The 23572-nt window shown below is 42.8% G+C and overlaps 2 protein-coding genes across 2 annotated transcripts in view; both read right to left on the bottom strand.

Moving 5' to 3' along the window:
- The window catches only part of SLC8A1 (solute carrier family 8 member A1), a 718740-nt gene that overhangs the window by 505958 nt on the left and 189210 nt on the right, over window positions 1-23572 (bottom strand). The gene's annotated exons all lie outside the window — the stretch shown is intronic.
- LOC143809173 (uncharacterized) lies at window positions 12061-17102 on the bottom strand. Its single transcript, XM_077292317.1, has 2 exons — window positions 16198-17102; window positions 12061-12901 (listed from the first exon to the last, which is right to left on the bottom strand). The coding sequence occupies exons 1-2, from the start codon at window positions 16799-16801 to the stop codon at window positions 12321-12323; spliced, it is 1185 nt and encodes a 394-aa protein (XP_077148432.1). The 5' UTR covers window positions 16802-17102; the 3' UTR covers window positions 12061-12320.

Here is a 23572-nt window from a genome sequence, read left to right as displayed (position 1 = left end):
GTTGAAAAGTGTGGAATGAACTGGCGATAGTAATTGATGAACCCCATAAAGCTCTGCACCGCTTTAAGTGAATGAGGTTCCTGCCAGTCCATCACAGCCTGTAGTTTGGCAGGATCCATAGCCAAGCCCTGGGCAGAGATGATATAACCAAGGAATGGCAAGGACTCCTGCTCAAACACACACTTCTCCAACTTGGCGTAGAGGGAGTTTGCCCGTAAGAGGTCGAAGACTTTGCAAACATCTCTCCGGTGGGAGTCAATATCTGTAGAGTAGATGAGAATATCATCCAGATAGACTACGACCGAGGTGGTGAGCATCTCCCGGAAGATGTCGTTCACAAAGTTTTGGAAAACGGCTGGGGCATTACAGAGCCCGAAGGGCATCACCAGATATTCATAGTGCCCATCCCTGGTGTTAAAAGCCGTCTTACACTCGTCCCCCTCACGGATGTGAATCAGGTTATAAGCACCCTGCAGATCTAATTTAGTAAATACCCTTGCTCCCCGTAGCCTATCAAAGAGCTCTGATATAAGGGGTAGTGGGTACTTGTTTTTAACGGTGATGGCGTTAAGACCCCTGTAGTCAATGCATGGACGCAATTCTCCACTCTTCTTCTGCACGAAGAAGAACCCAGCCCCTGCAGGTGACACTGACTTCCTAATAAAACCCCTTGCCAGATTTTCTTGGATATACTGAGACATTGCCTCCATCTCCGGGAGAGATAACGGATAGACTCGACCCCGGGGAGGCTCAGCACCAGGCAAGAGATCGATAGGACAGTCATAGGGGCTGTGAGGTGGAAGGGTCTCCGCAGCCCTTTTGGAGAACACGTCCGCATAAGGCCAATAGTGCTTGGGGAGAGAGGAAAGATCTGCGGGTACCTCAGTTGTAGCAACCTGAACGCACTCCCTCTGACATCTACCCTCACAGGATTTACTCCATCCCAAAATTTTCCCAGAGGACCACTCTATATGAGGAGAATGAAAACGAAGCCAGGGTATCCCCAACAGGATCTCATCAACTCTCTCAGGAAGGACCAAAAGAGAAATAATCTCCTGATGTGATGGAGATACAGAAAGAGTGAAAGGGATGGTTTGGTGTGTAATCTGTGAAGGTAGTGTCGACCCATTTACCACTCGAATGGTTATTGGCTTGGCGAGCATCACCAGGGGTATTGCGTGTCGCTGAGCGAAAGCAGAAGACATAAAATTACCCTCCGCCCCAGAGTCCACGCAAAGCTCTACCATAAGAGTGGATGGGCCTATGGTAATTGTCCCCTTGAAGGACAATTTTGAGGTAAACGTCACCGTGTCTAAAGTACCTCCTCCAACTGCCACTAGACGCTGATGTTTCCTCGACCGCTGTGGACACTTGGAGGCAAGATGTCCGGACTGCCAGCAAACAAGACAGACCTTAAGGGCACGAGCGGCCTGGGACTTAGACCCCGCTCGTGACCCCCCTATGGCCTCATGTGACTCGAGCGCCTGGACCGGAGATTCCAAAGGTCTGGCGAAGGTGGGAGCCAGCCGAAACCTCTGCTTACACTGGGCTCGCTCCAACCCTCGCTCATGAAAACGAAGGTCTATGCGAGTAGATATAGATATGAGCTCCTCCAGTTTAGCGGGAATCTTCCTAGTGGCCAAAGTGTCCTTCACATGGTCAGCCAGCCCCCTCCAAAATACTGGGATGAGGGTTTTATCTGACCACTCCAACTCAGACGCTAAAGTCCGGAAGAGAATGGCAAATTGGCTGACCATGGTCGAACCCTGAGTCAATGCCAGCAGTTGGAGCGCCGTATCATGGGTGACTTGAGGTCCTACGAAGACCTGCTTCAGAGTGCCCAGAAACCGAGGAACACTCTGCACCACATGATCGTTGCGCTCCCACAGCGGCGTAGCCCACTCCAAAGCTCTGTCCGATAGGAGAGAAATTACAAATCCCACCTTTGCCCGCTCTGGGAAAACGTGCAGCCAGGAGCTCGAGATGTATACCGCACTGGCTCACGAATCCCCTACAGGACTTACTGTCCCCAGAGAATTTTTGAGGCAACGGAAGGTGGGATAAGGTCGGAACAGAGGTGGCAGTGGGTAAAGCTGCTGCAGCCACGCTAGCAGCCTGAACAGCAATTGCGGTAACATCCACCGCCGAGGTTGCACACTCGAGAGACGCCAACCGGCTCTCCAGCAGCTGGATGTACCCCTGCAATCGCTGTTCATCCGCCATTACTTAGCCAGACCCTGGCACTAGTAGGCTGTTAGGGTTTGCGGAACGCACCAAATATATTTATTGATGTGATTGGTGCGTTCGCAACCCGGGGTCCACCGTGCAGGAAATATCCTGCCGCTAAGTGAATGGCGGCTCAACATGGCGGTATTAACCAGCTCTGTTAGCTTCACAGAGTGGCCGAGAAAGCAAAGCTCTGTGCCTTGTTAACTCTCACAGAAGAGAGCAGTCAGTGGTCATGCATGCACACAACACTCCTCGCCGGAGGTGCCAGCATTCTAGAGGCTTATTTCAGCCAGGTCCCTGAATACTCTCATACACAATCTCCTCGCCGGAGGTGCCAGCATTCTAGGGGCTTATTTCAGCCGGGTCCCTGAACACATTCACGCATATAACCACAGTGGCGCAAAGCATGTAACTTTAGAAGATACTAGCGCATGGCCGTGCGGCCATGCGAGCCTTAAATAGCAGCTGCACTTACAGGACCTTCCAAAAGAGGACCAATGAGAAACTGCTACAGAGCCTGCGTACCTACAGGACCTTCCTAGAAAGACCAATAGATTTGGCTGCAGTACCTGAACATGTGACCCTTGGTCTCCACTGAGAGCTCTTACCCTGGGCATGCTCAGTGTGTGCAAAGCAGGACTTAGTCCCAGATAAGCCTGTTCACCGTAGATCAGTGCAGGGTACAATAGCAGAGCCTGGAGAGGCAGCAATAACCCTTTGCACTGAATCAGACTCAGTGAGACGCTGGGACCGACTTCTCCGCTGAGCAGGCTCCACTGCGGCCGATGGAGAATGGGAGACCGCAACAGACACGGATCGAGATTCCCCCTGTGCAGCAGAGGAAACTCGACTCCTAACACCTGTTTTCTCAAAAAGGACAGAGATAACTGAGAGGACCTTGCTACAAAGCCATAGGCAGTAAGGGACCATAACAACACAGCTAGTGTTGAGCATTCCGATACCGCAAGTATCGGGTATCGGCCGATACTTGCGGGTATCGGAATTCCGATACCGAGATCCAATACTTTTGTGATATCGGGATTAATATCAATGTGTAAAATAAGGAATTAAAATAAAAAATATTGCTATACTCACCTCTCCGACGCAGCCTGCACCTTACCGAGGGAACCGGCAGCCTTCTTTGCTTAAAATGCGCGCGTTTACTGCCTTCCTTCTAGGCATTCAGGATTTGAAAATTACGTCACGGCTTGTGATTGGTCGCGTGCCGCCCATGTGACCGCGACGCGACCAATCACAACAAGCCGTGATGTAATTTCAGGTCCTGAATGCCTAATTCTAGGCATTCAGGATTTGAAAATTACGTCACGGCTTGTGATTGGTCGCGTCGCCGTCACATGGGCGGCACGCGACCAATCACAAGCATTTTAAGCAAAGAAGGCTGCCGGTTCCCTCGGTGCAGGCTACGTCGGAGAGGTGAGTATAGCAATATTTTTTATTTTAATTCTTTATTTTACACAGTAATATGGATCCCAGGGACTGAAGGAGAGTTTCCTATCCTTCAGACCCTGGGAACCATCAGGGATACCGTCCGATACTTGAGTCCCATTGACTTGTATTGGTATCGGGTATCGGTATCGGATTAGATCCGATACTTTGCCGGTATCAGCCGATACTTTCCGATACTGATACTTTCAAGTATCGGACGGTATCGCTCAACACTAAACACAGCGCTAACTCCACCTGATAAAGCTGGACTCTGAACTCGCTGCCAAGCCAGCCGGACCCTGCCTGTACCTGTGATCTGGTGCCCTGGACTGTGGTTACCAGCTACCATCAGTAAACCAGGTAAAAAGACTGCACAACTGTGTCCTTTGTTCTTTACTGCACCACTCACCATCCTCCATCTATTCACTGGGAGCCCTGGGGATCTACTTCACCTGTGGGAAGTTATACCATCCGGCTGCCAGAGGACCCCTTTAAGCAGCGTCAGTCACCCCTGACCGAATACCACAGGTGGCATCACGAACATTCCTTTATTTCAAAAACCCCTTTAAAAACTGTCCCTTTTACTTGGGCGCCCAGAGCCACGGACCGGGTCGCCACCCCTGCCATGACACATCCCTTTAAGTACCGGACCTGGTACTGAGTACCCCACGGCCCTGATGGAAGACTCACATAGCCTCTCTAAATGCAAGTAAATTGAAAGAGGCCGGACACGTCCAGTCAGAATGTGGCCAGAAGAATGCAAATCGCATGGTAGCAGTCACATGACTGACAGCACATGACTGCAGTGAGTGCTTTGAGGATTCGCAAGTCTGCAGTCACAGGCAGTGCCAGCCATGCCTTCAGTGTTATCCTATTATTACCTTATAGTTCACAAAGACCACCAAGACATCTTCGTGACTCTAAGGCATTGAAACAAGCAGTCTGATTTGAGCCTGGTTTTGTTTTTTAGTTTACACTAGTTTTGCTACTGTTGGCTGACCTAATCTAATTCCGACTGTTATAAAAAATCAGCTGTAACTGGATGACATAATTTATACAGCACACCAATAAAAGGAGAGACTGGGGTAAAGAACATTCTTATCACCATCATTCTTTATGTTGTTATACAAGTTTTAAAACCAATTCACCATCCGGTGCCTGGTGTCACCGACATTATCAGGCAAGTTACAATTTAAACAGTTTGATCCATAAGCCGAGGACTTGGAAAAAGCAGTTAAAAATGACACGTTTTCTCATTAGTGTAAGGGCTGTACAGTATTGAGATTTAATCTTTAGTGTGTCCTCCTCTGCCCTAGAAATCATTTCACAAGAAAAGCTGTTCTCTTTGTAATTGTCATTTACTCTTCTAAAGGTCTACTTCTGTGTAAATGCACATCAAACATATAAGACTTTTTAAGGACTAGTAGAAAAGATTTAGTTTGAGAAATATGTCCAGAAATTGACATGATGAACTATAATCATAGGGGTATTCCATTTTGAACAAGTTATTATTGCCTATCCACTGGACAGGTGATAATTTTTAGATTGATGGGGGTCTGATCTTTGAAACAGAGCAGGACCCTTTTATCCCTGGTGGAATAGAGTGGCCGTTCACACGCTCTATCATTGCTCCATTCATTCTCTATGGAACAGTCAGAGCTCTGCATTTAGTTTTCCACAGAAGCCCCATAAGTAGTGTTGAGCGATACCTTCCGATATGCAAAGGTATCGGTATCGGATTGGATCGGCCGATATCCAAAAAGTATCGGATATCGCCGATACCGATACCCGATACCAATGCATATCAATGGGACACAAAATATCGGAATGGTTCCCAGGGTCTGAAGGAGAGGAAACTCTCCTTCAGGCCCTGGGATCCATATTCATGTATAAAATAAAGAATAAAAATAAAAAATATTGATATACTCACCCCTCTGACGGCCCCGGCTCTCACCGGTCCAAGCGTCTGCCTCCGTTTCTAAGAATGCAGAGTGAAGGACCTTCGATGAAGTCGCGGCTTGTGATTGGTCGCGTGACCGCTCATGTGACCGCTCACGCGACCAATCACAAGCCGCGAAGGTCATTCACTCCCTGCATTCTTAGGAACGGAGTCATCGCTAAGCGCCAGGGTCCCCTGGAGGGGTGAGTATATCAATATTTTTGATTTTTATTATTTATTTTTTACATGAATATGGATCCCAGGCCCTGAAGGAGAGTCTCCTCTCCTCCAGACCCTGGGAACCATACGCACCGCACACTTCCGATTCCGATTTCCGATATCGCAAAAATATCGGAACTCGGTATCGGAATTCCGATACAGCAAATATCGGCCGATACCCGATATTTGCAGTATCGGAATGCTCAACACTACCCATAAGACAAGAATGGGACAGAAATCTAACATGCTCACTGCTGCTCTAATGGGAATAAAAGCGCCCAGTTCTGGTAATCGGTGGGGGTCCCAGTAGGGGTCCCACTCATTTAAAAAGTATCTCCTGTTATGTGGATAGGTAATAACTTGTCCTATGGTGAAATCCCAAGAACAAATCAAAATTTTGAATCATTCTCCAGAATAAAACCTAAAATAGTAAAGCATTTTTTTTTTTTAAAAAGAGTTTCCTGCTTTAGAAAACCATTTTTAAATACCATATTAATACCAGAGCAAAGTACTGCAGTGCGCAGGCGCTGGGCCTCTCTGATCTTTCCCGATGCCTGCGCACTGCAGTTCTTTGCTCTGCCCTCTACAGGGCAGATAAAGTATGCCTGGCAGGAGCCGTGGCAGGAAGAAAAGAAGAGGACATCATCGTATGAAGATGGGAGGCATCGGACCCCGACCGCGACGCGCATCGGACCGGACCGCAGAAGGACCGCCCCTGGGTGAGTATAATATAACCTGTTTTTCTTATCTTTCAGGATACATCGGGGGCTTATCTACAGCATTCCAGAATGCTGTAGATAAGCCGCTGATGCCGGTGGCCTTAGCTTATAGGCGAATTTTGCGGTGACAGATTCCATTTAAGTAGCTTTCACACGGGCACTGTGTCAAAACAATGTGATGTCTATTACCCCAGGTTGCACAGCATCGAAACAAAAGTCACAAATATAAATCCCTAGCCTTGTCCAGGCGCTAACTAAACAGTATAGACCCTGGCTACTCATAAACAGCTGAGTCATCCCCAATCCAGTCAAACATAACAGCTATTGTCCATAGCAATATGACCTGTGCAAACTCTTCTTAGAAAGATATTCTAGCTTGTCCCTCTCTTCAGCTCTAACACAAATCCACTCTGGTCAGCTTCCCACCAGCTGACTCACTTAGATGAACACCTAGCTTGTTTATATGAAAAGTTAACCAGGTGCACCTGATCAGAGCCTGCAAAGAGAGGATTGAACCCTAGCCTACCAGGCACTGCTATGATAGATAGATAGATAGATAGATAGATAGATAGATAGATAGATAGATAGATAGATAGATTAGGTGGATAGATATTATCCATCTGTGCATCAAGTAGGCATGTTTTTTTCCAAGGTAATCAGTTTCATGGAACACGTTAATCCCATTTGTCACATTTATGACCAGGTTATTGATCGAACAGAGCTTTATAACTGGGTGTACAGTTACTGTAACTCTACAGTCACCAAATATTTAGAACTACAGTAGAATAAATGAAGAGCAAATAAAATAATTCCTCTATGTGTGTGATTGTGGACGTATGCAGCAGAGATTCTCCTAGCAGAATGAAAAAGGGGAATTTCGATAAAGGAGAAACACCAGTACATGTGTTGTGGGCAGAGCGCCATTCAAGTTTCTCAGACGTAAGTCTCACCCTGGAACACTAGTATCATGGAACCGATTCATGAAAGCTTTGAAACATTTTCCAATATATTCCAATAGGAATTACAAAACATTTTAGCGACTTCTGGCATTTTCATGCCACTTTTAATCAGGTCTACCAAAATAGTTGGAGATGTGAAGAAGTCTGGACATGGCATGGTCATACTTCCTATTGAACTCATCATTGATCAAAGGTCCTGGTGTTTTCTACTCCAATAATGCTACTACAGTCACTGACTGGTGTAGCATGAGCTTGCGCTTCCCTGAGTCTTGATGAATTGGCGCCCGTGTCTTTAAAGCAGTCACTGAGCAAATAGGACAATGACGATTCAGAGAGGTTTCCACTTATTTTTGTATTCTAAATGATCACTGATCGATAAACCTTTACTTATCGGCAGCCAATTAATAGCCTGCTTGCAAAGGCAGACCGCGGTGTGTAATAGATTGCTCAGTGTGCATAGGCTGCCATTGTTTTTGGCAGCACAGGTTCTGGTTACACAGGGCGATATGTTGCCGACAACAATGATTTCACCCAATGAATGAGTGTTTTGTTTGTTCATCAGGTGATTGGCAGCCTGTTTATTGCACTAAAAGATTATCGTGAAATGACCATTCTTAAGAAGGCTTTATCACGATAATCTTTCAGTGTAAATGCTGCTTTACTTACCGTTCATGGAGGTATAATGCAGGAATTGGTGTAATGGATGCCTTCTCTGTCCTCGTGGGCCCTGTTGTTCCTGAGCTCCATTGTTATATTTGCGACTTGGACTCACTACATAGTGCACTAGTCCTCTGATGGCTATTCATGCTTATGTATGTGTAGGAGAAAATTATAGGGATGGAGATTATTAATATTTTTAGTTTAATACCAAAAGAATAGGATTCTAGCCAGTTTGAAAAGCACATTTGTTGAGAAAAGTTATCAGAATGAAGGCACAATTTTCTTTAACTTGTGCCTTGATGTTATTTACATGGGTCAAACTTCTCAACTATGCAGTGGATGGTACCCTTCTACAGTTCCCACTTACCATATAGTTTCGATAAAAAGCACCGCCATATGTGAATTAGTACAATTGCTTTAAGGCTTCATGCTCATGGCTGGATAATGGCTCAATTAACCTACTAATTGTACAAAGCAGTAATAGGATCTGCATAGACTTCTTGTGGATCCTCCATATGGCTCTGAGTTTGGATGATGGTATATAGAATTTTATTATGGCGTTTTGTATGAATATAACAGAAAAAGTGCCGCGTTCCATCATATACAGTATTACAAACCTATTGTCCCACTGAACCTTCTACACGACTCCTGCAAACAAGGTCAAAACCGGAATTCTTGGGTGTATAGGGAATACTGCCATGTAAAGACTATAAAGGGTATTTTGAATATTACTCTAACATTTACATTCACAGAACTCTTTAGTCTGTATCAAGAGGTATTCATCATTATTTGTAACAGTCACCTAAGGCTTATTTCTGGAGTAAAATAGGACAAATCACTAAACACCATGAAGGTTAGCCATGAGGCAAAGAATACGAAACGTAATCCACGATCTAAGCATACAATTAATTTGCAAGTATTAAATCTACTATCATATTAATAGTAGACTGACCAATCGTGATGAGCAAACGTGCTCCGATAAGGTGTTATCCGGACATGCTTGTATGCTAACCAAGTGTCTCAAAGAATATATCCGAGTCCCCACGGCTGCATGTCTCATGACTGTGCGACAACTGAAACAATGTGTTAGGGTTGGCGGAACGCACCGAATATATTTATTAGAAGTAATAGGTGCGTTCGCAACCTGGGATCCACCGTGCAGGAAAGAACCCGCTGCTAAGTAAGGCGGTGAAGTATATTGGTATAAAGGAACTCTGTTACTTCACAGAGTCTGTTAGCAAAAAGAACGCTGTGCCCTGTTTAGCTCACAGGGGAACACAGCTACTTAGTAGAGCTGACAGTGGTCATGTAGTCAAATGCAAACACGCAGCTCCTCTCCGGTGGAGCTTGAATTCTAATGGCTATTAGCCAGCCCTGAATCCACACACATGAAACTCCTCGCCGGAGGTGCCAGCATTCTAGGGGCTTATTTCAGCCGGGTCCCTGACTGCACACACACGACCACACTGGCGCTGAGCACATACATAATTTACACTAGCGCATGGCCGTGCGGACCTGCAAATGTTTTATAGTTGCAGCTCTACAGGACCTTCCTGGAGGACCAATGGGAGCTGCTACAGGGCCTGAGCGTGTGATCCTCGACCTCCAATGAGAGGTCCTCCCATGGGCATGCTCAGTGTGTGCAAAGTAGGACTTAGTCCCAGAAAAGCCTGCTTGCTGCAGACCAGTAAAGGGTACAATACCAGGGCATGAAAAGGCAGCAGTAACCCTTTGCACAATACCAGACTGAGTGAGACGCTGGGTCCGACGTCTCCGCTGAGCAGGCTCCACTGCGGCTCATGCAGAATGAGAGACCGCAGCGGACATGGTTCGAGATTCCCCCTGTGCAGCGACGGGAACTGGACTCCTAACACAATGTGTTGCGGATGTCAAACAGCCATGAGACATGCAGCCGCAGGGACTCGAACATATTTTTCAAGACACTCGGTTAGCATACGAGCATGTCAGGATAACACCTTATCAGAGCACATTGCTCATCACTACCTACTAAGTATACAAAACATGACGGCGCGTTATATTAAATGCTGTCTCTTTAAGCTTCCCGTCAGATACTTCTCCCAGCAGGGGCTTATAGTGTATTGTAAGCCATTTATCAATGCTTCGAGTCCAGAACACCTGAATGCACACACACTAATATATAATCATTGAGAATGACCTGAGAACACGGATCCTGCACATGAAAATGGTGATTTATTGACAAATTCCTTAGGAAATCCCACCAGGGAAAAGAAATTCCAATAAAAAACAATCACCTAAGTGTGCTTTATGACAAAGACTGTCATTACTGGCAAAAAGCTAATCAGGATAATTTGGAGCTTGTAATTAATAGGATTAGTTGAGAATTAGTTTTGTTTCTTACACAGTGAGCATTATGGCTATGTCTGGTCATTAGTAGTCGGTGGATATTCTTCCATCCTTCGGTTTCATTGTGAATAGATGTATTGATTCGAGGCGCGTTATTTACTTGTTTTACTTTGTTGTTTATCGTGTTCTATTCTATTACTAGGAGGAGCCGAATAAAAATGTATTGCTGGGTTTATATTTATCATTAATTAAATCTCAGACTGATGAAATAGGAGGAGAATGCAGCAAAATATCGATCAGCAGGTTCTTATAGCACTACAAGAATGGGGATATCATAGGGGCAGCCACTGTGGATTTATGGACCTGGTGGAGAACGTCTTCCAATTCTCCTTCACCATGTGTGTCCTGTCTAGTGCTATTCTTTACATTGGGAGCACTGCAGTTACAAATAAGGGAGGGGACAGAGGCGTAATTAGAAGCTTTTCTGAAAAATCTGTGCCATTTATAATTATAATAAGAGTATCTTTTAAATGGCAGAGGGGGCCACATTTGGATGTGTCTGGTACCTGTGCCTTCTAGTTACTGCGGGAGGGGAAAACAATTCCAGGATGTTGAAATGGTGTTGATCACAATTCTTGAGAGTTCTCTCCCCTATGCATTCCCAGAAATCACTGGAAAGTTGACTATGCAAAGGAAATGTTCTATACCGAAGTTTGTGTCACTGTATATTGGGATTTTTCTTTTCTATTTCTTATTGTGTTAAAAATTGCCTTAAGAGTGTTTTCCAATTGGGTTACTATTCTAGAAACGTCATGCTTAAGACCCCAAATTATTATCTTGTATGTCTCCCAGTGTCTCAATTCATATTTGCAATTCAGTGAATGTGAGAACTCATTACTTCAGGAACATGAAGAAGAAGCGGGAACTTCATAGCTAATCTTTTTATAATTTTCAAATCCATGACATACATGTCCCCATAAGGCCTATAATTATAATATAATAAAACACAAGACACTTTTATAAAGTTTGGAATAAATGGCCGTGAGGTTTTATTTTGAGTTACAAATTCCATAAAATTTAACTAAATAACCAAATGAATAATAACCATAAGTTTATAATTCCAAAATTCCATCAACTTCCATAAACCAAATCCACCCAAGGTTGGGTGATTTTTTACCCACAAATAAAACCAAACGACAGGAGAAAATGACAATATAAAGGGAGGGAGGGCGGGATCTTCTTTTCTTCAAGCACCGGCGAACTGAGTATCCGACGCCGGTGCCCCAGTATATATAACAACTAAATCTGCCCAGCAACTGATTGACAACCAATCAATCATCAAAATTTTAGGCGGGCAAACAAGCCAGTCAGAACCAGATCTGACTGCTTTAACATGAATACATAACCAAATCTGCCCGGCAACTGATTGACAACCAATCAATCACGGGCAAGAAAGCCAGTCAGAACCCAAATCTGGCTGCTTTTACATGGAGGAAAAACATTGACCTTAATTTGACCCCTAGCATAACACAACTTGCCAGGCCTATGAGGACATGGGACCCCCGCTATATTTCCGCTGTCTGAGCGGGGGGGCTTACATGTCCCCATAAGGCCTATAATTATAATATAATAAAAACACAAGACACTTTTATAAAGTTTGGAATAAATGGCCGTGAGGTTTTATTTTGAGTTACAAATTCCATAAAATTTAACTAAATAACCAAATGAATAATAACCATAAGTTTATAATTCCAAAATTCCATCAACTTCCATAAACCAAATCCACCCAAGGTTGGGTGATTTTTTACCCCAAGAGGCCAAGGATCAAAGAGCCGAGGCCCCCCCCAAACCACACAGCCATTTTTCGATTATATTGCCCATGTTAAGATTAAATAAATCAAGTCCGATATCCGACAAATGAACCAAATCATTTCTGAACATCCCTGGCAAAAAACCTTCTAAGTCTGTATGTCTAAAAGAAAAACCAGAAATAAGAGGTAGGAACTTCTTCATGGAGAAATTAACCCTCTTCCGGATCTTATCCAAGAATGAAAGCTGAGTACATTGCCAAGCACGTCTGGGAATGATTTCCGAAAAAACAATACCCGAGATTGGAAAAATCTGTCTTAAATAAGTAAGATCTGACCGAATAGCAGCCAGAAGGTTCAAAGTATTGATTCTTCCTAAATCATTCCCAGCGAGATGAACTATAATTAGATCCGGATGAGGGAGCCTCTCCCGACAACTCTTTACCTCAGAAACTAAAGAAGGCCAATTCAGGCCGCGAATGCCGTGCCAAAAAACTTGAACTTTAGATGAATGGAACGACAAATTCTCAGAATATGATCGCAGGCTGGCCCTCTTCCGGGCCCAGAAGACAAATGAATGCCCAACGATCCAAATAACTGTAGAATACAAGAGAAATAAAATTAATCGGGATATAAATCAGGCCGAACATAAATTCTGAATCTTTTTGATTCCCATCTACCCATTCTCTTGATTTTATCGTCAGATAGGCCAGCCCTTGATGCTTCAGTAGCCGCACCAATTCTGAAGGAATGGGAAGTAATTTTGAGATGACTTTTACCTAAAAATGCCAAACACTGCTTTAAAATAAAACTAAATTGGAAAACCGTTACCGGGGAAGAATCCTTATGAATAAACAGAGACCCTTCAGCCGGGGGCCTAAACATAATCCATTTGGACAGAATGGATACAGGACAAATTCTAGAATCAGGAAAGGAATTCAATCTTAGCTCCGCTCCTCTCCCGAGTTGATCCGTCTTAGACTTCCTGATAAATAGGAGAAGAAACGAATCGAAAATTTTGACGTCCGAAAGCAAGAGCGGGGATGAAACCGATTTTTTGGCTGATACTACCTCACCGACCCTTAGGGCCCCAAAAAAGGAGATAGAAAATATGGAATTAAACAAAAGCGCTTCTTCAAAGTTCTTACAAACATGTAAAAGGGCAGAACAAATGTCAGTCAATAAAGAAATAGAAATAGGACACCTTGAATCCGGAAAAAACTTTTCCCTTTTCAGCCCTTTCAAAAATTGCTTTACTGAGAAAAAATCCGTCAACGCAGTCCCGCCATGCAATTTTAAAAAGAAAGAGACTCCCGCAAAGCATTTGGCTACTGCGGAGTAAGATAAACCCTGCTGGACCATGGACTCAGCAAATTTTAAAGCCGAATTCGGGTCGGGAGCAGAGGCATCAAAGCCAAAAAGAGCAGAAAAATTAACCCATTTCTTCCATGCGGCTGAATAATCAGCCCATGATCTGTTAGATAAGGAATTCTGAATAAAATAGGGAATCATATCGGAATCATGTCCTGCAATAAAAGAGGGCAATCGTACGCCTCTTTGTCTGCCAATGGAACCTGTAAATAAAAATCAAACCACTGACGCTGCAAAATAAAATCAGTTAACTGACTAGCTTTACCAATGCCTGAAACTGCTTTTAACCAAATATTGCAGTTTAAACACTCCAATACCAATTTTCTCAGAATCTTTGATGCAACAACATTCCTGGATGACAGTGTATTGATTGAAAAAACTACTGCTTGATTCATGGAATGTAATAGAACCCTGGAATTTTGTAAACCACGACCCCATAAGCAAATACACAGAAGGATTGAAACCAGTTCAATAATAAGAGGATTTTTGTTTAATTCCTTAAAAACCCAATTGTCAGGCCAATTCCGGGAAATCCAGTGAGATTGAAACAAGCAAGCCACCCCTAGAGTGGCGTCTGCAGAAAAGGCAAGGGGGATAGAATCTGAAGATACAAAAGGGGATTGAATAATAGATCTCCCATTAAAACCTGCTAGAAATGCTAGCCAGATTTTTGCGTCCTCTTTCATATCAGAACACAATCTGATATGAGAATTGGGAGAAGAATGCCCTTTAATAGCTTCATAAAGCGACCTGGAAAAAACCCTTCCGATCGGAATGACCCTTAAGGAAAAATTCAATAGCCCAAGCAGGGACTGAAGTTCCTTAAGAGTGATTTTGTCCCTTGCCAGTAAATTTTCAAGAGAACTACGAAGTCTCTCAATTTTCTCTTGAGGCAGGACGGTTTCCATTCTGACTGAATCTATCATGATGCCCAAAAACTCAATGAGACAAGAAGGGGGTACAGTTTTCTCATGGGCAATTGGGATTCCAAAAAATGAACACAATTCAAGAAACCTAGAAAGAGTATTTTCACAAACCGAAGAATGGGCTGGGCCAACAAAAAGGAAATCATCTAAGTAATGCAAAATACCCGCATTACAACCACTAGACTCCAAAACCCAATGCAAAAAACGTGAAAAATTTTCAAAATAAAAGCAGGATAATGAAAAACCCATGGGAAGGCATTTGTCAAAAAAGAAACAGTTATCAAAATGGAAGCCCAGTGAATTGAACCCATCCGGATGAACAGGGAGAAGTCTGAAGGCAGATTTAATGTCTGATTTGGACAAGAGGGCATTAGGACCGAATTTTCTAAGCATATCCAATGCGCCATCAAATGAGGAATAGGTAACAGAACACATCGTTTTGTCTACCTCGTCATTCAGGGATTGGCCCACTGGATAAGATAGATGATGAATCATTCGGAAAGAACCTGGATCCTTTTTGGGAACAATACCCAAAGGGGATAAACGAAAATTTGAATACGGAGGGGATAAAAAGGGGCCGGCAACTCTGCCTAGTTCTAATTCAGAAAAAAATTTTTTCCCTAGCAACATCAGGGAAGTCATTAACGGAAGAAAGATTTTTAACTAAAAAACAACCTGAACCTTTGAATTGTGGAACATGAAAACCTAAAGAAAACCCGTTAAACAGTAAGCTACTGATCTCCCTGTCTGGGTATTTGCTTAGCCAGTGAACCATGTTTTCCAGCCTCACTGGCGATGGGCCCTTTGAAATTGATTCTTTAGAGGATTGCTGGGCAGCCTGCTTCTTAAAGCATTCGGACATGGGGTGGGAATTCCCACAAAACGAGCATTCATGTCGAAAACGGCAATTATTGTTCCACTTACAGGAAGAATCATTATAAGCAAAACAAACGCCTTTTTTGGTGACAGAAGAAGAAGGCTGCCTAGCAACAGCATTCCTCATAGGAAGCATGAGATTGATCCATAACCCAATGTCTTTAGAGCCCCATTTTAGCTCAGGGTGAACTGATAGTTTATGTCTAAAGGCCTCATCATAACTGAGCCAAGCAGAGCCACCAAAGTTCTTATAAGCTTCTAATATGATGTCAACGTGTTGGAAGAGACGGCTACAAAGATTAGGCGATTTCTCTCCCAACACAGAAGCATATATGGCAAACGCCTGGACCCAGTTATTAAAAGACCTAATATTACGTTTAGGGTCATCATGATCAGTTTTGTCATCTTTCTTCTCTAACTTAGGGGGATGATCCCTACTTGGCAATAATGAAAATAAATCCACAAATTGATTATTCCAGATGAGCTCCTTAACTGAGGGGCTCAAATGGAATCCCAGTGGGGAAAGCTCGCATGTTAAAGCCTCCTTGAAAGGATTCAAAGGAGGAATACTAAGGGCAGGAGCTTCTGAGCAGAAAGGAGCAGGAGAAGCTGTTGCCCGAGATACATTACTAGCCTCGCACAATGCCTCGGCTACTACAGATTTAATTAAGTCTCTTAACTGATTCTGAGGGACAGACATTGGGATATTAGAAGTCTCACCCCTCGCAGCTTGGTTGTCCGGTCTTCTTCCTCCTTCACAGCCTGCGCTCCAGCCCACAGAATGGGGCGAGCGCGGCTGCCTGGCAGATCCTGGGACACGAACCTCCTCTTCATCCGACGACAAGGGGGGCGGAGCGGACCTTGAGCCCCGTGCAGCAGATGCAAGAGCCGACCGGGTGCCAGTGGAGAGGGGCACCGCAGCGCTTTTACGGCCGGTGCCCTTTCTGGCTCTTCCGGCCGCTCCTGATGACGTGGACGGCGCTCCCAGCTGATGATTTCCGAAATCCCGCGGAGGGCTGCGAGACTTCGACGCGCAGCTGCGGCGTGACTTCCTGCTTGTCGCTGACGTACCGAGCCCGGATGCCGCAGGAGACGGAGCAGGTGAGAAAGCTGCGCTCTGCCTCCTGGTCCTCGCTGGAGATCTCTCAGGTGCCGGGGCTCCAGCTTCATGTCTTGCCTCTGGCGTCGCAGGTACTGGAACCGGAGGAGGGGCAATGGCTTCGGAAGCTGCTAAAGGAGGTTTTATAGCTAAGCAGCTCCTCAGCCAATCCTCCCCGTCTTCCTCGCCAGCTCTTGATAGGAGTTCCTGCAGGAGCTTCTCCATCTCTTGCTGAGGTATCTTCTTTTCTTCAAGCACCGGCGAACTGAGTATCCGACGCCGGTGCCCCAGTATATATAACAACTAAATCTGCCCAGCAACTGATTGACAACCAATCAATCATCAAAATTTTAGGCGGGCAAACAAGCCAGTCAGAACCAGATCTGACTGCTTTAACATGAATACATAACCAAATCTGCCCGGCAACTGATTGACAACCAATCAATCACGGGCAAGAAAGCCAGTCAGAACCCAAATCTGGCTGCTTTTACATGGAGGAAAAACCTTGACCTTAATTTGACCCCTAGCATAACACAACTTGCCAGGCCTATGAGGACATGGGACCCCCGCTATATTTCCGCTGTCTGAGCGGGGGGGCTTACATTACATGATATTGATTATAAAACCACACCAGGTTCTTAGTAATTACTATGTACGGGATATCCATTATACCTGCTGTTCCCACCTATACAATTATTTCCTCTGCAATTACTAAAATATTTGTGCTTCTTCCAATTAAGCCTTCTTGAAGAAAAATTCAATAGAAAACATAAGATGCACAAGAGGTAGATAGATAAATAGATAGATAGATAGATAATAGGTAGATAGATAGATAAATAGATAGATTGATAGATAGATTGAGAGATAGATAGACAATATACAGTAGATAGATTAGATATATAGATAATAGGTAGATAGATTTATAGATAGATAGATAATAGGTAGATAGATAGATAATAGGTAGATAGATTGATAGATAGATAATAGATAGATAGATAGATAGATAGATAGATAGATAGATACATAGAAGAAATGAGATAGATAGATAGATAGATAGATAATAGGTAGATAGATAGATAGACAGATAGAAGGAATGAGATAGATAGATAGTTAGATAGATAATAGGTAGATAGATAGATAGATAGATAGATAGATAGATAGATAGATAGATAGATAGATAGAAGGAATGAGATAGATAGATAGATAGATAGATAGATAGATAGATAGTTAGATAGATAATAGGTAGATATATAGAAGGAATGAGATAGATAGATAGATAGATAGATAGATAGATAGATAGATAGATAATAGGTCGATAGATAGATAGATAGATAGATAGATAGATAGAAGGAATGAAATAGATAGATAGATAGATAGATAGATAGAAGGAATGAAATAGATAGATAGATAGATAGATAGATAGATAGATAGATAGATAGATAATAGGTAGATAGATAGATAGATAGATAGATAGATAGAAGGAATGAGATAGATAGATAGATAGATAGATAGATAGATAGATAGATAGATAGATAATAGGTGGATAGATAGATAGATAGATAGATAGATAGAAGGAATGAGATAGATAGATAGATAGATAGATAGATAGATAGATAGATAATAGGTAGATAGATAGATAGATAGATAGATAGAAGGAATGAGATAGATAGATAGATAATAGATAGATAGATAGATAGATAGATAAATAGATAGATAGATAGATAGATAGATAGAAGGAATGAGATAGATAGATAGATAGATAGATAGATAGATATGGGATAGCCTATACATAGCAGTAATGCAGTTCAAAATTTATATACTGAATGTTTGCATATATCTTGCCACATTATTGCATTAGTTTTGCATGTGCAGTATATATTGCAGTCACTGTAGTATGAGCCTGTTAATTTGGTACATTCTGTTAGGACGTGGTGGTCACTTCTGTTTCGATAGATATGAAATAAAACATATATATATATATATATATATATATATATATATATATATATACATATATATATATATATATATATATATATATATATTTATTTGCTATATTACTGTACATGAACTAAGGATTCATTCTTAAAACAAAAAAAAAGAGAAATCTAACTGACTGATGGATTAAAAAACCTGTTCACGCTTTACTGATTATCCAGAAAAATGTACAGAAGAGGAGGATAGCAGTGAGCACTGCAGGCAAAAGCTGTACTAAATGGGAGCTATAGCAGAGGCCTTACTGCCCATGCATGTGGGAGTTCCATATGGGTCAATGCCTGAAAATATTTTTAAGTTGTTACTTTTAGGAGCAAAGTTCAGGCAACATGATAAAAGACTGTTTTCAACCTCAGTGAGAGGAAGGATAGAAAGATTAACTACAGCCAAAGTTGGAATCGACTGCGGCTCCTTAGAAGGTTCCCGATTTAATCCAGGGTTCTTGCGGTGTTTTCGTCCTGCTCTTCTTTTCCCTTATTTTGCTGGACATGATTTTTTTCAATAATGTGATTTAGATTTATTTACATTCCTTTCATCATCTGAAAAATCAGCAGAAAAATCAGAAGAATCATTATCAGATGAAGAAATGGGGACTTGGTTTCCTAGGGCAATTCTCTGTTTTGATCCATGGTGATGGTTTTTAATTAATATGATAAATTCTTCAAGATCACATATTTTTTAATTACATTTCTCTAGAATAAATCATTTTCAAATGTCATGGTGGCTTTGTTAGTTTCCGTATGTTTTTCTTTTAAATCTCCAATTGGATTTTCTGCAATTCTTGGTTCTCATATTTAATGATACGTTTCATAATTTGGACTGAGCAAGATGATAGAATGTTATTCCATTCATTAACGAAAATTTCTGAATATATGGTTGTGGGATCTTTTTTACCCTGTGTCCACAGGGGATCATATTTTTTCCAATATAATTTTCCAGAATTGTTTGGTCCCACCATCTATGAGTTTCACAAAGAGAAACTTTCTCCATTTCCAAAATGAAATCAGCATATCTGGAGATACATCAGTGAGTTTGGTGGTGTGAAAAAACAGCTTAGCAACACTCGCTTTCTTGATGTTTTCAAAGTCTGGATCCATGTCCACGAAAATACAACCAAAGCTTCCCCCAGCAAAAAGATGTCAATATATACATGTGTATATGTATATATATATATTGTCACAAAGGGGCGCACAGAGGCAGTCAAGGTGCATGTAAAAAGAAAAATAGTAGCTCACCCCTTCAAGAAACAATCGGTACGCTAGCCCACTATCGACGCCACTGTTTAGTGCCCAGTGAATGCAGGAGAAGAAAGAACAATCCAGCTTCCAATCCAGGTATGTGTAAAACGGATCCTTTATTAGCAAAAAGTTAAAATATGTGACAAACAGAAAAACAAATGAACACCAACAATCTAAGGTGTGATGAGTGGACTTGGGGGTCTCATCACCAGACGCTGCCTGCGCTCTTTAGCTTGGTTTGAATGAGTGCTGGGAACAGGGAGGAACCTTAAAAACAATGTGGACTCACATTTTAGATTGTTGATGTGCATTTGTTTTTCTTTTGCTGTGGGTACATTATACTGTCTATAGGGTAGATGTCGGCATATCATTCTGTATATAAGGGAGCTGTGAGCCCATCATACTGTGTATAGCAAAGCTGTAGGCCCACTGTGTATATTGGAGCTGTGGGGCCATTATACTGTACATGAGTGGATTTAGAAGGGGGGACTCAGGGGGCATTGGTACTGTATGTGGGATGACTATGGGAAATTTCTTATTGTATGTGGGGATGGACTTGGGACATTACTAATGTGTCTAGGGGGACTCAGAGGACATTATTACTGTACCTGGGGAGACTCAGGACATTACTACTGCTTTTGGAGAAGGACTGAGGGAACATTATTACTGTAAATGTGGAGACATTATTAAATGTTTATTAGGCATATAAAAAACGTTGTAACAACACTCAGGGCATTGTGAATGTCAAGGGGGAACACAGGAGGCATTATCACTTTCTATGGGCAAAATGTAAGCACTGTTTTCTAGGTTACTTGCGAAAAAAGGCATTAATATTTTTTAGGTGGCAATTTTAGCATTTGGGGGGCACAAAGGAGGCATTTTACTTTGTAAGGGTCACAATGGTGGGCATTAATAAATTGTGCACTAATAGAAGTACTGTTTTTATGTCACACAAAAGATCAAATATCCGGGAAAAATACGGCACTAACAGGCTTAAAATTGGGCTGACAGTAGGATGAGGAGTTTGGGTAGGTCAGGAATAGATAGGGATGGTTCCGAAAATGTGAGAAGTCAATTCTCTGTCTAAACTCTGAAGATGCACCCTGGCTGAAAGGCATTGTCATGGTGGTCTGGGCCAGATTGATAAGAAGGGAAATGCGAGCGACTCCAAAAAATGTCAGCTATAAGTCAATATCTATAACTGTACTGTAATCTCTTACTGTACATGTTCTGCAGGACTGTGGCTCAGTAGTTAGCACTGCAGCCTTGCAGCGCTGGAGTCCTGGGTTCAAATCTCACAAAGGACAACATCTGCATGTTCTCCCCATGTTTGCGTGGGTTTCCTCTGGGTTCTCCGGTTTCCTCCCTTTGGGGACAGCAATGATAATTTGTGCAAACTGTATGGCACTACAGAATATGTTAGCGCTATATAAAAAAATATAAAGAAAATAAAGAAAAGAAGCATTTGAAGATGCGACGAGTTCTCTCACTTGTGCAATACTGAGAAAATCCATAATCTGTTGGGGGACCATGATGTCTGGAGTTTGGGAACCACTGCCCTATACCCACTATCATTAGGGTGTGCCACTGTAGTTGTAAGCATAGTTACCCACTCGAATGTGTCACCCCTCCCGTGCTTAATTTCTAGCTACGCCTCTGGCTTGAACTTAATAGTTGTTGACAAATCTTATGTATTAAGATTTATATTCTAATAAAAAAATAACCTTGATCACCTTTGTCTTGTGCTGATGAAATACGTGGGTACGTGTAGCCTCTATGTGAAACTGGAGGCGTTTTCGGAAAGCATGCTACAGGGGTGGTGACAAACAAGAAGGACTTGCTTACAAATAATTGTGCTCTCAAATAATATATACCGTATGTTGTTTACCTGTTTGGTCCAATAATGGAATAAAATGGAATAAAAAATGGAATGGAATAAAAAAATTAATTGTATAAGTTTGATATTATTACCCTATTTCTACAGGCTTATCACACTGGCTCCATCCAGATTTATCTACCTGTCTGCAGTTTTGGTTGGAGTACTTTTGCTTTGATGTATTTTTCTAAACATTTCATTTTTTGGTGCCACCTTGTTACAATTTCCAATGAGTACAGCATCTCTTTTATAGGCTTCACAACAGAATAGTCTGGAATCCGTGGGGAATTTATGGTCCTTTCTGCTATTTTGGTACATACAGTACAGACTAAAAGTTTGGACACACCTTCTCATTTAAAGATTTTTCTGTATTTTCATGACTATGAAAATTGTAAATTCAAACTGAAGGCATCAAAACTATGAATTAGCACATGTGGAATTATATACTTAACAAAAAAGTGTGAAACAACTGAAAATATGTCTTATATTCTTGGTTCTTCAAAGTAGCAACCTTTTGCTTTGATGACTGCTTTGCACACTCTTGGCATTCTCTTGATGAGCTTCACAGACTTTTGGTCTGTACTGTGTACCTAAAGTCTAATCTTTCTGATTACCATATTTTTCAGACTATAAGATTTTTTCCCAAAAAATTTGGGAGGAAAATGGGGGGTGTCTTATAGACCAAATGCAGGCTTACCGGGGTGTTGGAGCAGGGTGCCTTCCTCAGACAGGCCGGCGGCGGAAGTGTGGCGATGCTGCAGAGCCCATTGTCGGGGGTGAGCAGAGCGGAGTGCATCAATGCTTTCCCAGCCGCCATTTTCTTGAAGCCATGGACTGCAGGATGCAGCGCGTGCGTAGATTGGGATCTCGGCCCAGCTGGAGGCAGTCATTTTCCTGAGGCTGTATGCTGGCCACCGGAGGACGCTCATTCACAGATTGAGATCTCAACTTAGGCCGAGATCCTAATTTGCGGACACACTGCCTTTGGCGGCCTACAGCTTCTGGAAAATGGCCGCCGGGAAAGCAGTGATGTACACTGGGCCCGCAACATCGCCACATTTCTGCCACCACTGGCTTCCTGAGGAAAGGACCATGCTCCAAGCAACACATTCGGCTCTGTCTCACCGCCGACACCGGGCCCTCAGCATCACACCGCTGGGATACCTGTTGTGAACTCCGTTTTCAGGCTCCCTCTTGTGGTCACAGATGGTATTGTGTGACTTTGGTTTTTTGGCTCCCCCTGGTGGTTTGGTTTATTATCCTGCGGGTCTGCTGGATCAGCTGCCTCGTTATTCACCAGGGAGGCTCCTATTTAGCTCTGCTTCACTTCCACTTGTTGCCGGCTGTCAATGTATTCAGTGCTATTCTGATTACTCCTGATTATCTCGTTTTCTGCCTCTTCAGGATAAGCTAAGTTCTGTTTGAATATTTTTTTGCTCATCTGCCTGCAATATGATTTCTGTGTATGATGAGTCTAGTCCAGCTTGCTAACATGTGATTTCTTTTTGCTGGTAAGCTCTGGGGTACGGAGTTGCTTCCCCCGCACCGTTAGTTGGTGCGGGGGCTCGAGCAATCTCTGCGTGGATATTTTGAATAGGGTTTTTTATTGACCGCACAGTTTCCTTCCTATTTTCTGCTATCTAGTATTAGCGGGCCTCATTTGCTAAATCTGATTTCATCTCTGCGTTTGTGCTTTCCCCTTAACTCACCGTTAATATTTGTGGGGGGCTATTCTATATCTTTGGGGTCTTCCACTGAGGCAAGTGAGGACTTACTTTCCCTCCAGGAATAGTCAGTTTCTCAGGCCGTGACGAGACGTCTAGGATTTTTTAGGTAACGTTCCACGGCTGCCTATAGTTGTTTGCGGATAGGATCAGGTTGCGGTCA

Source organism: Ranitomeya variabilis, chromosome 2 (assembly GCF_051348905.1).
Source record: "Ranitomeya variabilis isolate aRanVar5 chromosome 2, aRanVar5.hap1, whole genome shotgun sequence".
NCBI classification, from domain to species: Eukaryota; Metazoa; Chordata; class Amphibia; order Anura; family Dendrobatidae; genus Ranitomeya; species Ranitomeya variabilis.
Note: the sequence above shows the minus strand (reverse complement) of the source record. Positions and strands in the feature narration are given on the sequence as shown.